The sequence below is a fragment of the Hemibagrus wyckioides genome, linkage group LG12 (genome assembly GCF_019097595.1).
Source record: "Hemibagrus wyckioides isolate EC202008001 linkage group LG12, SWU_Hwy_1.0, whole genome shotgun sequence".
Classification (NCBI taxonomy): Eukaryota; Metazoa; Chordata; class Actinopteri; order Siluriformes; family Bagridae; genus Hemibagrus; species Hemibagrus wyckioides.
In genome coordinates this window covers 10217892-10233834 of record NC_080721.1, presented here as the reverse complement: position 1 = coordinate 10233834, position 15943 = coordinate 10217892, and the positions used below count along the sequence as shown (strand labels likewise).

General features: G+C 45.8%; 1 protein-coding gene across 1 annotated transcript in view; it reads left to right on the top strand.

Moving 5' to 3' along the window:
- jarid2b (jumonji and AT-rich interaction domain containing 2b) overlaps positions 1–15943 on the top strand; it is a 116229-nt gene that overhangs the window by 77398 nt on the left and 22888 nt on the right. Inside the window, exons 4-5 of the mRNA XM_058404839.1 lie at positions 4077–4246; positions 12185–12352. Coding sequence (XP_058260822.1) covers positions 4077–4246; positions 12185–12352 — 338 coding nt within the window. The remainder of the gene's footprint in view (positions 1–4076; positions 4247–12184; positions 12353–15943) is intronic.

Here is a 15943-nt window from a genome sequence, read left to right as displayed (position 1 = left end):
CTCTCTCTCTCTCTCTCTCTACCCCTTCTACTCCCCCCTTTGCTCTTTCTTTCTCTCACTCTCGCTCTATCTTTCTTTCTCTATTTCCCTCTCTTGCTCTCTCTTTCTCTACCCCCCCCAACTCTCTCTACCTCTCTCCCTCTCTTTCTCATCTTGTCTCTTTTCACTGTCTCTCTCTCTCTCTCTCTCTCTCCCCCATGTAAATGTGTAGGCTGCTTTGGAACACCAGGGCTGTTCATTAACACTCCGTATGCGTCTGCACCGTCTGTCTAAACCAGGCAGAATCTTCCTCTCTGCATGTTCGCTCAACGATTTTCTCTTGAGAATCTCGTTTTCCATCAGGAGCGAATCGATGCGATTCGTTACAGACCACGGAGACTCGGCGTTCGCACCTTTCTGCGGGAAAAATGCAGTCTTTTACCGAGATTCGGTTCCTTTTAGGCGAATACCTTAACGCCTCGGCTTCGCCTGCAGACACAGCAGGAAGCGGCAGCCTGAGAGGATTGACGCATCTGGTGAAAGAACAGCGCTAGTCAGAATTGATTAGCGACGCCGTCTCGGCAGTGTCAAAGCTGTTGCGCTCGCTGACAAATTGCGCTAACAGGCGTCTGATTGAATGTGAGATTAATTTGTACAGCAGGAGATGATGTTTGATCTTTTCTCTCTTTTCCTGCCTGTTTGGGGTGAAGCGTGCCTTAAGAACCGAGGGCCGCGATCCACGGCGTCGTGATGAAATGAAGCGGAAATAAATACGTGCGCGCAAATAAATACGCACACTTCTGTCGCTACACAATGGGGACAAAATAGATATGAATATATAATACAAATATACATCAGAGTACAATAGTGTGTTTTTAAAACGCATCACATTTCACAAGGAGAAAGGGAAATTATGTGGAGTTTAGTGTCTAATCAAATGCTTCTTATAATGGATCATGTGACTGCACTAGCTTTCCCTTGGCTAACTTTATTCTCTCTCAGCCATTAGGATACAGATATACCCATAACATTATGACCACTGACAGGTTATAAGACTGATTTACCTCCTCATCATGGAACCTGTTAGTGGGTGGGATATATTAGACAGCAAGTGAACATTTTGTCCTCAATGTTAGAAGCAGGAAAAATGGACAAGCGTAAGGATTTGAGCGAGTTTGACAAGGGCCAAATTATGGTGACTAGATGACCGGATCAGAGCATCTCCAAAACTGCAGCTCTTGACCGGGTGTTCCCGGTCTGCAGTGGTCAGTATCTATCAAAAGTGGTCCAAGGAAGGAACAGTGGTGAACCGGCGACAGGGTCATGGGTGACCAAGGCTCATCGATGTACATGGGGAGCGAAGGCTGGACCGTGTGATCCGATCCAACAGATGAGCTACTGTTGATCAAATTGCTGAAGAAGTTAATGCTGGTTCTGCTAGAAAGGTGTCAGGATACACCGTGCATGACGGGTCAGGGCTGTTTTGGCAGCAAAACGGGGACCAACACAATTAATAGGCAGGTGGTCATAATGTTATGCCTGCTCGGTGTGTAAAGATAACATTCTGTCTTTAGATGCTGGAGTGTGTTAGTGGCTGTGACATTCATCCAGGTCACTTCTGCGGATCTTATTCTGTGTTCGTGAAAACCTTAGAGGGTCCAAGTCTACTTTACTACTTGAAGCATAGAGCAGCGACCAGTCAGATCCTTTGTTTTGTGTGATGTAAGCATCGTCACGGGCGAATCTCAGGACCAGACCAGTAGGGTTTCAGCTTGAGTGTCTTTTAATTAAAATATTATACAACATTGAATGCAACAAACGTCGATCTGTGATGTAGCGTCGTTGCAGTTTTCTCTTCAAGTGCACAATATCTCCCATGAAAGAATCTATATAGCTGTTCCTCTCTTGTTATTTGGTTTTAAAACTTCATACAGAAAGAAAGTGTGAACTCTCACTGAACTCTTCTCGGTTTCGGCTGCCGAGACCAAAATAATCCTGTGTGAGAGAAATGGAATTGTTTTTGGGTACCACTGTATGATTTAGTGTGTATTTCCGTCTTCCATCATCGTATACCATCGCCTCGTACATCACTGTGATGCATTTTAAACATTTATATATTTTTTTAAAAGCGTAAATTTGTTCACATTTACGTACGAACTCGGATCTAGAGAGTTCTGGAAAAGAAGCGCAGCACGTACGACTGCTCCTTATGTTCCCCACCGTGTCCAGCCATTTCTGAATTTTAAAATAAATGAAAAGGATTAAAGAACAGAGGGATGAGGAGAATCAAAGCTCCTGGCTTTAAAAGTCTGTCTGCAATTTGATGCATCCTTTGTACTCCTTATCACTCGTCAGCTGCAGCAGACGCCTCGGCGGCGTTTAACCCACAAACTTAATTACGTTTCAGGGCCGTGACACGAATCAGGATTCAGTAATTAGGAGGCGGCCGGACGGCAGCTGGCAGGTGCTGCTCTGGAGCAGAGCGAGGGGGTAAAGCCGAGCACCCTCGGCCCTTCTCTCCACTCTGACACTCTTTGGATAATAATTATACGGAGGTGGCGCCGCGGCCCAGGCCGATCCGATCCGATCCAGATTGAGTGAATTAGTCGCAGCAACAGTGAGAGTCACGCTTTACCATTCCTGAGAGCAAATACGGCCAGAGGAATTTATAGCCCTCTGTAGCGTTATTCGAGACGCAGCGCTTAAGAGGGGATTTGTTTTCATAATGTGGCCATAAAGACAGAGAGCATGTGTAATCCATGTAGTCTCTCTCTCGCTCTCTGTCTCTTTCTTTCTCTCTCCCGCTCTTGCTCTCGCTTTCTCTCTCTCTCTTGCTCTCTCTTTCTTTCTTTCTCTCTCCCACTTTTGCATTCTCTCTCTCTCTCTCTCACACACTCTCGCTCTCTCTCTTGCTCTATCTCTCGCTGTCTTTCTCTCGCTCGCTCTCTTTCGTTTTCGAACTCTGTCTCTCTCTCTCTTTCTCTTTCTCTCTCTCTCTCTTGCTCTCTCACTCTCCCTTTCTCTCTCTCACTCACACTCTCTCTCTCTCGTTTTCTCACTCTCTTGTTTTCTCTCTCATTCTCTCTCTCTTGTTTTCTCTCTCTCTCTCACTCTCTCTCTCTCTCTTTGTTGTGGTAAATTGATTTCACTTTACAGTAGCTGGTAGCTTTTACTGACAAGACTGTATCAAGGAAAACATTACCATAAAGTAATAGTTGTACTTTAAATATTTTTTAACTTCCTTTTTTTGGCATGTACATTAGTCTGTACATCAACAGAATTTATGCTAAAACCATCACCGAAGCAATATCCCTACGGTTCGAGGAGCTGTGTCTGTCACTCAGGATGAAAAGGGGCGTGGCCTCTGACTGTCAGATTCAATGCAGTAATAAAGGAAGGTGTCTACTTTGTGCCAAGGTGAAGGGGGCATGGCCTGTATATCTGTCGCTCAAAGGAGGTGTGGCTTCATTTTTTTCTCACTTGGTGAAGGAAGTAGAGCATATGCTGCTCAGTCTGTGTGAAAGAGGTGTGGTTTTAGTGCATGTTGGTCTCAGTGAAGGAGGCGTGGCTTTAGTGCATGTCAGTCTCAATGAAGGTGTGGCTTTAGTGCTTGTGAAGGAGGCGTGACTTTTGTTCATGTCAGTCTCAGTGAAGGAGGCGTGGCTTTAGTGCATGTCAGTCTCAGTGAAGGAGGCGTGGCTTTAGTGCATGTCAGTCTCAGTGAAGGAGGCGTGGCTTTAGTGCATGTCAGTCTCAGTAAAGGAGGTGGCGGTTTAGTGCTTGTTGGTCTCAGTGAAGGAGGTGTGGCTTTAGTGCATGTCAGTCTCCATGAATGAGGCGTGGCTACTTTTAAAATGAGTATATTCACATTTCCTTATTTTTTCCACATTAAAATAAAACTTAATATTCATGAACACAGTGAAAGAGCTCTAAATGAAAAGATGTTTATTCATATGCAGCTTTGCGTGTATCTGAAGTATCAGCTTGTTGATCATTTCAATCACTTTATCCTTTATTATAGTAATAACAGACTCGGTGGTGTTTGGTGTTTGTTCTGAATAGGTCTTTTATTACATGTGTTTCTTCATCTTTGTCAGACCCAGACTTCAGGCCCAGAGGAAATTTGCTCAGTCTCAGCCCAACTCCCCCAGCAGCACGCCGGTGAAGATGGCTGACCCGTCACTGCCCACACCAGCCACGCAGATCACCGACCTCTCCAGACGCAAGCCCAAGACCGAAGACTTCCTCACTTTCCTCTGCCTCAAAGGTATTTCTTAAAACTGAATCTTGTGTATATTATCCCTCCTAATGAAGGAATCAGGTTTTAATGATGTGGGATTTAGTCTCCAGTGTCTCAGGGGTTGGAGTTTTCACTCCATCTCTGTGTTTCCTCTTTGTCTTGGTTCGACCCGCACTGACTCCTTGTTTGATTTTATTGCTGAGGTGTGAGACTCGACCCCTGTGAGATGCTGAAGGATGTTGTTGTAATCGAGGAAAATCCGAGTGCAATCACGCAGCAAGCAAAGGCTTCTGGGAAACAAATTCAAATAGGTCCATTAGTCAAATTGGGTATTGCTATTAACCCAGACTGGCCCTGTAAAGTGGGTTAAAAAGCAGTTCCAGAGCTACACAGGAAACAACAAAATCCCCCCTTAAGGGACCACACACACACACACACACAATCACACAAATCCGCATGAGGATCCAGAGGCCCAGCCCATCCTCACACACTCATCACACTTCATCACATGGCCGTAAAAGTGACAGAGGGCCGTTTGGCAGCTCCTCTCTGTCTCTCATGCATTTTCATAATGCACTTCTAAATGAGAGAGGCTGGGCCAACACACACACACACACACACACACACTCACTCACTTTCTACTGATCTGTCTGTTATCCGAAGAAGATCTGTCATTTCTCTTTCTCTCCTTCTCTCTGACTGTCTCTCTTTCTGTCTGTCTCTCTCTATCTGTCTGTCTCTCTCTCTCTCTTTCTGCCTTTCGATTTCTTAGTGTCTCTGTCTGTCTGTCTCTCTCTCTCTCTCTCTGAACTCCCTGAAGTTGATAAATGGAGTCCACGCTAAACTCTGAGACGTCTGTGTGATCTGTGATCACGGTCTTTCACTCATGCAGCCTGGTGTCTTTACTCCTACTCCTGCTACACACACACACACACACACACACACTGCCCACTCGTCTGACAGTACGTCGGCACTATTTGTAGATCAGACGCTCCCACTGAGGTGTGTGTGTGTGTGTCTTCCAGCTGTAATGTCATTTTCATTCTGCTCGTTCCTGTGTGTAGTAAAATGAAGAGAGAGAATGTTGTGCGTCTTAGACAGGGTGTGTCCCGTAAATAGGGCAGTGGTGTAACTCTGAAGTATTTCTAGTGTGGGAAAGCTTCCAGTTACTATTTTAACCTGCTTAATTTAGTCTACAGAGGTGTGAGAGGGGGTGTGTGTGTTTGTGTGTGTGTCACAGAAACAACATCCCAGCTCTGATCCCTGGCTCTGGCTGTTGATTTTTCAGAGAAAGCGAGCGTGTGAAAGGAGGGTAAATATTTTCTCCTTTCAGAGACAAGTCGGTGTTGTCCGGCTGAAGGCCGCTGAGGTCAGAGGGTGGTGTGTACAGCAGCACCGGCGCGGCGCGGCTCGGGTCCAAGCCGAGCTTTATCTTTATCTTCTAAAGCCAATTTAGCCAGACGGCTCTGTGTGACAGGAATGCGCAGCGCCGAGGTTTGTGATTAACAGCATGCTGTAATCATTCACAGGAAGTGCAGGGTACGACGAGGAGGAGTTTCTGGACCAGTGGAGTTTTCTTCTCCAGCTGTGATGAGCTCCAGTTTTAGTCCTTAAACGTGGAATGGTTTTTAATCTCCTTAGGGAGAGCTTTAATTTATGATGCAATGTACAGTAATGTGACACACACACACAGAGAGAGAGAGAGAGAGAGAGAGAGAGAGAGAGAGAAGCTTTGCTTAAAGATAAAGCTGTGTGTGTGTGTGTGTGTGTGTGTGTGTGTGTGTGTGTGTGTGTGTGTGTGTGTGTACTGATGTACTGATCAGGTTACTGCTCTTTCCAGGAGGTCATTGTTAGTGATGTCTATTCTGCTTTATCGCCGCACACTTACACAAACGGGTGCCCGTACACACACACACACACACACACACACACACACACCCTGATAGTGGTAGTGTGTGACATAATACAGTTGTTACTAAAGGACCTTTGAGCTAGTGCTGGATTCTACTTTTAACATAAATGTGTGTTTTTCTGATGAAATTCTGGTTTGTGTGTGAGATTGTGTGAGATTGTGTGTGATTGTGTGTGTGAGATTGTGTGAGATTGTGTGTGTGAGATTGTGTGAGATTGTGTGAGATTGTGTGTGTTTGTACCATTTAAAGCTAAGCTAAAGAACAAATATGGCTGATGACAATTTAATTAGGGGTGTTGACGTGTGCTGTTATACCTCAGGTGTGTGTGTGTGTGTGTGTGTGTGTGTGTAGGCTGATTGAATTTGCTTGGCTAGTCCTCAGGCTCAGGGCAAACTGGGTTAATGGATTCGCAGACATTCAGGAATGTAAATCAGAGGAGATTTAATCCGTAATCCTGCCTCACTCTGCAGGAGAGATGATGGTATTAAAAGCCGTTCCTCAGCCCCTCCCACCCCCCTTTAGCCCATCCCCTCCCCCCTCCGGTGTAAGGGGAAGTGCGTGTTCACTTCACTCTTCGACGTCTGTCTGTCTATCTGTCTATCTGTCTATCTATCTATCTATCTATCTATCTATCTATCTATCTATCTATCTGTCTATCTGTCTATCTATCTATCTATCTATCTATCTATCTATCTATCTATCTATCTATCTATCTATTTGTGAGTCTGTTTGTCTATCCATCCATCCATCTCTCTACCTCTCTATATCCTATATATACCTACTCTATATCCATCTCTATCTATCTATCTATCTATCTATCTATCTATCTATCTATCTATCTATCTATCTATCTATCTATCTGTCCATCCATCCATCTCTGCCTTGTGCTCTATTTCCATCTCTATATACATCTCTCTCTCTCTCTCTCTCTCTCTCTCTCTCTCTTTCTCTAGTTTCTCTAGCCATAGGAAACTATTTTTTAAGCAAATGAAATTGTCCACAGTGGAGCAGCAGTACAGATGACCTTGATCTGATTAGCTTTGCAGGCAGTTAGTGTTTTGATTTTTGCTTAATCCTCATTTCTGAAATTTTTAAAAATATCTCCTCCTGAAATGGGTTTCATGTGTAAAAGCTGCTATTTATAGAACTCTGAGTTCAGAGGCAGGGCAGAAAACGATCTCCATCAGCGCTCTTTTAGTCTGGGAGGCATTTTCAAACCTCAGCTTAGCCATAATTAAGCCACAGAATCCATGCTAACCGCTATCCACAGCAGCAGCCAATCGGAGAGCGGCGTTTCTTCGGTGCTCGCACGGGATTGGCTGTCGCTCAGCTCCTTTCGTAAAACCTCACTTGCTTATTCTTTATCCCATAAAAAGAACAAGGCCTATAAGTAGACGGTTTTGGTTGTAATTATGTCTGAGCTCGGTTTAAAACTGACAATCGTAATGAACGCCTTCACCCTTAATTATGATTTGCGTCAGCTTCCAGCGCAATATGAAAGCGTGTGTAATTGGAGCTGGAGGAAAGGCCTGGCTTTTATTTTCCACTCCATCTCGGAGATGACAGCGCCGCAGCCGGCGCCAGAGCAAGCGCGAGAGAGAGAGAGAGAGAGAGAGAGAGAGAGAGAGAGAGAGAGCGAGTGAGAGCGAGTGGAGAGGCTCGGGTAAACCTGGAGGTGCTCTCGCAGTCACATTGTCGTGAGCTTGGGCGCCATGCCCTGGTTGGCCGTGCCCTGGTTGGCCGTGCCCTGGTGCGCCATGCCCTGGTGTGTAGCCTCCAGGCTTGACCTCTTGGGGCACTCTGGGAGAAGGGGCTGGGCGTAATAGCAGCCATTTCCTCAATTAACTGAATCATTTGAAGCTGATTGTAAGTGGCCCTCGTTTTGTTTGTTTGCTCTCTATTTACTCGTCGTTTGAGGAATTAAGTCGTTTGTGAAAGGTGAAAAACTGATACAGATGTGCTCAGCTGTCGAGAGTCTGCTTGATGGCTTTCTGTGTGACACACACACACACACACACACACACACACAGCCTGGAGGAATGGAGCTCTTGAGACGCAGTATTGTGTTGACTCAGAAGCTCAAAGCCTGCTATTAAATCTATAGAAGAGGAGTCGAATATCCTTAAGCACATTCCACACCTGCACCCCCCCCCCTCTCTCTCTCTCCCTCTATTTCTCTCTTGTCTCTTCTTTCCTTTCCTATCACCCTCTATCTCTCTTTCTTCTCTTTCTATCTCTCCCTCCTTCTCTCTCTGCCCCCCCCCACTATCTCTCTCCCTCTCTCTTTCTTGTCTCTCCGTTCCTCTACCATCTCTCTCCCTCTATCTCTTTCTCTTCTTTCTATCTATCCCTCTATCTCTTTCTGTCTCTCTCCCACCCTCACTCTATCTCCCTCTCCCTCTCTCTCTCTCTCTCTCTCTCTCTCTCTTTCTCTTGTTTCTCCTTTCTTCTCCCATCTCTCTCCCTCCATCTCCTTCCCTCTTTCTATCTGTATATTCTTCCTCTCTCTCTTTCTCTCTCGCTCTCTTTCTATCTCTCTCTCTCTCCTTTCCTCTCCCATCTCTCTTCCTCTATCTCTCTTTCTCCTCTTTCTATCAGTACCTCCTTATCTCTTTATCTCTCTCTGTCTGTCTCTCTCTCCCTCCCTCCCTCTCTTTCTCCATCTCTCTCTCTCTCTCTCACTCACACACATACACACACACACACACACACACACTCCAACTCTCTCTCTTTCTCTGTTCCTCCCTCCCTCTCTTTCTCCATCTCTCTCTCTCTCTCTCTCTCTCACACACACACACACACACACTCCAACTCTCTCTCTCTCTCTCACTCTCTCGCTCCCTCGCTCCCTCCCTCCCTCCTCTGCTCCAACACAAGGCATTTAAAGTATCAGGTAGTCAGTGACTGAGTGTATTATTCAGTCTGAGTGATCTGCTTAGCGCCTCTGTGAGAGTGTGTGTGTTGGATCGATCTTTAAGCCCACACTCACACTGACGTATATCATTTGTAAAGATTTTTTAAAGTCCGGAGACGTGACTCAGTCTGATTGAGAGCTGAATAACTTTGTACTTGGAGTTTTCATGGCAGTGTTGAGATCAGTTAATTGAGGCTGAGATCAGTGTTGCTCGCGTCACGACGGGAATCGTCCACTCTGAAAAGTCCGCTGGTGTTGGTGACTTTCTGTGGACTATCAGCACATCATCCTCCTCAGAGCAGAAGCAGATGGTTTAGTTTATCACCTCCATTTCCTAACTCAACTAGCGTGTCTGCTTTAAGGTTTTATTTCCACTGCAGATCGTCTCCATGTCACTGGCCACACTTCTGGCTTTGGTCAGAAAACTCCTGGTGCTCGATGACCTGAAAGACGAACGTGTTTTACTCATTAGAAAGTGGAAAGTTTTGTTATAATGCAATACTTATATATTAATTTTAGTTTCTAATTTATTTCATGTAAATTCGGAGTATGTGTGTGTGAGAAATTGTGTGAGAGAGAGAGAGAGAGACTGTGTGAAAAAGAGAGTGTGTTGGTGTGTTGGAAAGTGTGTGTATTGGAGTGTGTGTTGGTGTGTGTGTGTGAGAGTGTATTGGTGTGTGTGTGAAGGAGAATGTGTGTGTATTGGAGTGTGTGTTGGTGTGTGTGTGAGAGTGTGTGTGAGTGTATTGGTGTGTGTGTGAAGGAGAATGTGTGTGTATTGGAGTGTGTGTGAGAGTGTATTGGTGTGTGTGTGAAGGAGAATGTGTGTGTATTGGAGTGTGTGTGTGTGTGTGAGTGTATTGGTGTGTGTGTGAAGGAGAATGTGTGTGTATTGGAGTGTGTGTGTGTGTGTGTGTGTGAGTGTATTGGTGTGTGTGTGAAGGAGAATGTGTGTGTATTGGAGTGTGTGTTGGTGTGTGTGTGTGAGAGAGGGTGTGTGTTGGTGTGCGTGTGTGTGAGAGAGATTGTGTGTGTGTGTGTATGTTAGTGTGTGTGTGAGAGAGAGGGAGAGAGTATATGTTGTTGTGTGTGTTTATATGTTTTTGTGTGTTAATCCCTCTACCTCACTCTAAACTGGCCCATACATCAGCTCTACAATAAACCCTTTGTTCCCTCTGCCCGTGACCTTTAACCCCACAGACTTGGCTCTGACCTCTGACCCTAGAGGTCACATCGTGCCACTGCACACACACTCACTCTGAGCAGCTGCAGTGTTTGTGCTGGGTGTGAATGCTTTAGAGGTCTTGTTCAGGTTCAGTGCGTTGATGGCTGAAGAGAAACCTGCTCTGTGATCATCCTGATGGAGGAAGAGAAGCCAGCAGACGTGTGTGTGGGTCTGTGTGTGGGTCTGTGTGTGGGTCTGTGTGTGGGTCTGTGTGTGGGTCTGTGTGTGTTACAGTACAGGATTTTCTGCTCTGTTGCCCTGGAGCATGTATTTCTATGTAACTTTACATCAGTGCTCAAGGAGAAATCTTCATATAAACACTTCTCAGTAGCAGGTCTTGGTGCCCTGGTTCTTTCTTCCCCCAGAATCAGAAGTACTAAGGAACCTCCTCTCTCCTTTCAGCCACTCCCTCCCCCTCCTCTTTCTCCTCCCTCATCCTGTGTCTCTTTAATTCATCTCTCGCTCTCCAATTAGCTGAACAGATCCCAGAGCTGCCAGTCCATATGCTGGGAGAAATGTCTCATTCCCTCTGTAACTGGGTTAGCGCAGGGACACTGTGGCGGATCTGAAGAGGCCCCGAGATCTGCCTCGTGTTTTATTTCCTGTCGGTTATCCAGACGCACAGTGGCGCACGCGAGGAATTAGCCCTAGCCCAGGCGCTGGATGGGCATTGCAGGATTCGTGTCTGATGTTAATGCGCGTCTGTGATCTAATGCGATACTGCTGTTACTGAAAGCATGTGCTTTGGCTGTTTTCTGGTGGTTTGTGTGAGTCTGGTATCTTTTACTCTGAAGTGTGCTCATGTCTGAACGTCACCAACAATCCACTGGATGATGCTCACTCGCAGCAGTCTCACAACTCAGCACAGTGGAGCCATTTACTGGAGTTTAATATGATGGGATTAAATATATTGGTGTTATCAGAAAAAGATGTTAGTCTTGAGGAGCTGGAGGCCACGCCTCTTTTACTTGGACTGATGGACAGAGCCCATGCCTCTTTCACTGGGACAAAAAGGAAGAAAGGCCATGTCTCCTTCACTGTGACTGATAGACAGAGGCTACGCCTCCTTCAGTGTGACTGATAGACAGAGGCCACTCCTCCTTCAGTGTGACTGATAGACAGAGGCCACGCCTCCTTCACTGTGACTGATCAAAAGAGGCCACACCTCCTTCAGTGTGACTGACAGACAGAGGCCACGCCTCTTTCACTGTGACTGATCGAAAGAGCCAACGCCTCCTTCACTGTGACTGATAGACAAAGGCCACACCTCTTTTACTGGGACTGATATTCAGAGGCCACGCCTCTCTAGCTGCAACTAAATGGTCCAAAGGCCATGCCTCCTTCACTGTGACTGATCAAAAGAGGCCACACCTACTCCAGTGTGAGTGACAGACAGAGGCCACGTCTCCTTCACTGTGACTGGCTGACAGAGGCCACTCCTCCTTCACTGATAGACAGAGGCCACTCCTCCTTCAGTGTGACTGATAGACATAGGCCACGCCTCCTTCACTGTGACTGATCAAAAGAGGCCACACTTCCTTCAGTGTGACTGACAGACAGAGGCCACGCCTCTTTCACTGTGACTGATCGAAAGAGCCAACGCCTCCTTCACTGTGACTGATAGACAAAGGCCACACCTCTTTTACTGGGACTGATATTCAGAGGCCACGCCTCTCTAGCTGCAACTAAATGGTCCAAAGGCCATGCCTCCTTCACTGTGACTGACAGGCAGAGATTAATTTGATAATGTGTGCTATATAAAAAAAAATTGTGCCCATATAATTTTTAAAAAATTCTGCGTGGTATCCATTTGATTCAGGTGTAATTTTAAGGAAAGTTTTTTTTAATCTTCTTATGTGTCTCTGAGTTAACAATCTCTCTCTCTCTCTCTCTCTCTCTCTCTCTCTCTCTAGGCTCCCCGGCTTTACCCAGTAACATGGCCTACTTTGGCAGCTCTCAGGATGAGGACGAGCTGGAGGACGATGAGGAATGCGAGGAGGAGAAGCCGCCCAGCGTGGCGTCCACATCGTGCCAGTCCACACCACGGAAAGGCAAACCGCCCGGCAGACTCAACGAACAGGGTGAGGCATGCTGCTAGACGAGGGGCTGCAGAAATATGTGCATGTTTTTGTATGGAAAGGTTCAGTCTGGTGCTTCAGAACTGAATCCGGGGCTCTAGTCAGTCTTTTAGAAGAGATGTTCACACTTCACTACATGTGATCAGCTCACTTTCTTGTGCACTGTTCTGTTGTGAAAATCATCAAAATAGAATGAACTCCTAATGAAGCAGTCCTGACTCTGCATCTGTTGTTTTCATGCAGTCAGCAATGATTCCAGTCCTTTCATGAATACCGATGGTTTTTTAGGTGCGGAATAGAACTTACTGGACCCTTTGGTACTTGACTAATGTAACAGCACAGGTATAGCTGCAGTGGAAAGAAATATTTGTTGTTTAACAGTATAAATGTATAGGAGGAAATACAGACTGATAACAGATTTGTGTGTGTGTGTGATCACTGGAGAACTCACGTGGGAGCACGGCGCGACGCTTCATCTATCCTCTCCAATTATCACTTAGTGGGAAAAGCAGTAACAAGGTGTTTATGTATTCAGCCGACAGCTGTGCAGAGGGGCGCTGTAGGCTCTACACACACCCCTGAGCACCTCCTACACACAAACACACACACACACACATCTTACACTTGCTGTCTCTTTGTCTCAGTCTCTGTTCTGTATCTCTCTCTCACACCTGTGCGGTTTCTCGCTCCACTCTCCCGCCCTCAGTACAGTGTGTGTGTGTGTGTGTGTGTGTGTGTGTGTGCGTACACGTATGTAGGCAGAGCCTGGTGACGCATCAGGAGTGTGTGTTAATGAAGCTCCGTGTTCCGAACGTAGCAGCGTGTCAGTAGTAATGAATGTTACGAGCTGACAGCTCTGTTTAATTGCACCTCTGCGTTATCAGCAGCAGATGCTTCACGTCGCGAGTTGTGTTTAGAAGCAATAAAAGCAGCACTTAGTGGGAAAGGTGGTTTGCCTCTCATGCACACACTTTCACACAACATACACAGGCGTCAGGATTGCCTTGCTGTCACTGTACTAGGTAAAGGTTCGATCCCTGGGTGATGCTGGGTCCTGATTGGCTGACTGGGTGTGAACTGATTCCTGCTTTTATCTAGGGAAAAGAAATCTGATCCTTGTGAGAATGTGAGGTACGGAATAAAACACTTGGAGGCATGCTGTTGTATGAAATTATCAACAGTAGATCAGTAGACGCTTTTCCTCGCTTGAAGTTAACCCAAGTTGTCTCAAGATGATGTTGAGAAACCAAAGAAAGTAAGTCCTCCATGCTGAAGAGTTTTCCTATTCAGGAAACAGCTTTATGTGACTGTTAGCGGAGACTCCTTCCAAATATAAACGAAAATTTCATCGAGTCCCTGTGTTTAAGTTGTTACCATGGAAACTAACACATTAGAACAAGAGTGTTAATATAAAACAATGGTAGCTTAAGTGGTTAAGGCTCTGGGTTGTTGATCAGAAGTTCAGGGTTCAAGATCTAGCACTGCCAAGCTGCCACTCTCTGGCCCCTGAGCAAGACCCTTAATCCTCTCTGCTCCAGGCGGTGCTGTATAATGGCTGACCCTGTGATCTGACCTTGACTTCCAACATTGGGATATGTGAAGAAGGAATTTTGCTGTGGTGTATATGTGGCAATAATAAAGTCTTCTTCTTCATCTTCTAAAACTGTGATCTGAGTTACAACTGGAAATAATTTCTAAGCTTTTCTTATAGAAAATGATAGATTCTGACCAATCAGAATCAAGCACTCAAAGTGTAACCAAACCTTTTCTCCCAGTTTTCGGTGGTATCATTATCCTAAAACGCTTTGTCATAATTGACCTGTATGTAGTTGCAAAGCATTGTGGTAGATTTCTAAATAAATAAACACAACGCAACAGGACTCACGAGCTCATGCTTGGACTCGGTGTGGATTGAAGGTTGCACAATCCTGCGGTATCGTTGCTCCGTATCGTATCACATCGCATATCATATTGTAGGATTGGCTGCTTCACAGTGTCTTTTAGTCATGGGGTGGTGAATCATTTATCGAGACGGGCATTGTGTCGTCTCAGAAGGTGAGACACACACCTCTAGTGTGTAAGAACTTCTGCCACGTCTGAATGCGTGAACAGTGAGCAGCACCGGGCGTCCAGCCAGTCAGTCACCTGATCTTCAGTTCCCGCTGAAACCATCCGAGGTTTTGAGTTTCCTCGCTAGGCTTCCACACCGGGGTCAGGCACGAGGCTGTCGCTGGGCCGAGCTAGCTCCTGTGTAATTTTGTCTTCTGTTTCCTGCTCTGTATTTTCCTTGTGTGCACGTGGCTTTGTGTTTTTTTCCACTATTGATTGCCACATCACGTCTAATTACGCTCACTTGCTCGAGGTGGATATCACATCCTCGTCCTCTGCTCCCTTATTCTCCTTCTCTCAGAGGTCCGTGTCGAGCATGACGCTTTACGATGGCACACATCCGAACCCATGTGTGTGCGAGCCCCCAGTGCTTAGCTTTCATGCTCAGTACCTCAGTAACCTAGTGCCGTGTTTACATTTCTAAATTAAACACTCTTTATTAATCCCAGACCTCGGTAGCTGCTCCAGACTCACTCGTATCCCTGGAATCAAACCGAGCTCAAGCTGGCTCTTTCCCAACGTAGTCAGTCCTGTTGGTATTAAAACCCCTGTAAAAATAAAGCTAGCCTGCCATAAATAAAGAGAGCAGGCCAAATATGTGTTAATTAGCGTCAGTCAGGTTTGATTTAAGGACAGAGGTTGATGGAGAGTAAAGTAAAACAAGGCGATGATGAGAACTGACTGGTCAGACTTAAGAGTTCGTGATGAAGACTGCAGTAGCTTTAAACCTCGTCCATTTGTCTTGGCTGTTAGCTTTGTGTCAACTGACAATAAGGAACGTAGTTTGGGCAGACAGTGAAGAATGTGGACTGCTAGCACCCTGCAGCACTCCACTGTAACACAACTCCCAATTTCCCAACTTTAGGCACATTTACACCGTATTGGTGTTTTCAGGAACTCGAGAGCTTTAGGCACTTTGCCAATTTAGACAGATTTTTAAGAACTCCGAAACACCATGCAAATTTCCACCACAGAAAAACCTTCTTAGGCTCTGAGGAACTTTAGGCACCGTGCCAGCACTGAAACCTTTCCAGGAACTCAAGAACTTTAGGCACATTGCCAGTGCAGGATCCTTTTCAGGAACTCCGGAGCCTTGTGCAATTTTCCATCACAGCAATCTTTGCAGGAGCTCAGGGACTTGAGATGTATTGCCAGTACAGGATCTTTTTCAGACACTGAAACATCTTCAGGAACTCAGGAACTTTAGGCACTTTGCCAGCACTGAAGAGCTTTTAAGGAACTCAGCCTCTTCATGCTATTTTCCACCACAAAACCTCCACCTCACCATTTTTGGGCACCCCACATTACACATATTTTGTGGAACTTAGGAATTTCATGCAATTTTCAACTGCTAGAACCTTTTCATGATCTCAGGGACTTTAGGCAAAGTGGTCATGTAGGATCCTTTTTTTCATGGACTCTGGAACCCAGTGCACATTTCTACCCCAAAGTTCTTCAGAATATCTGGTTTTCACCACAGGACCA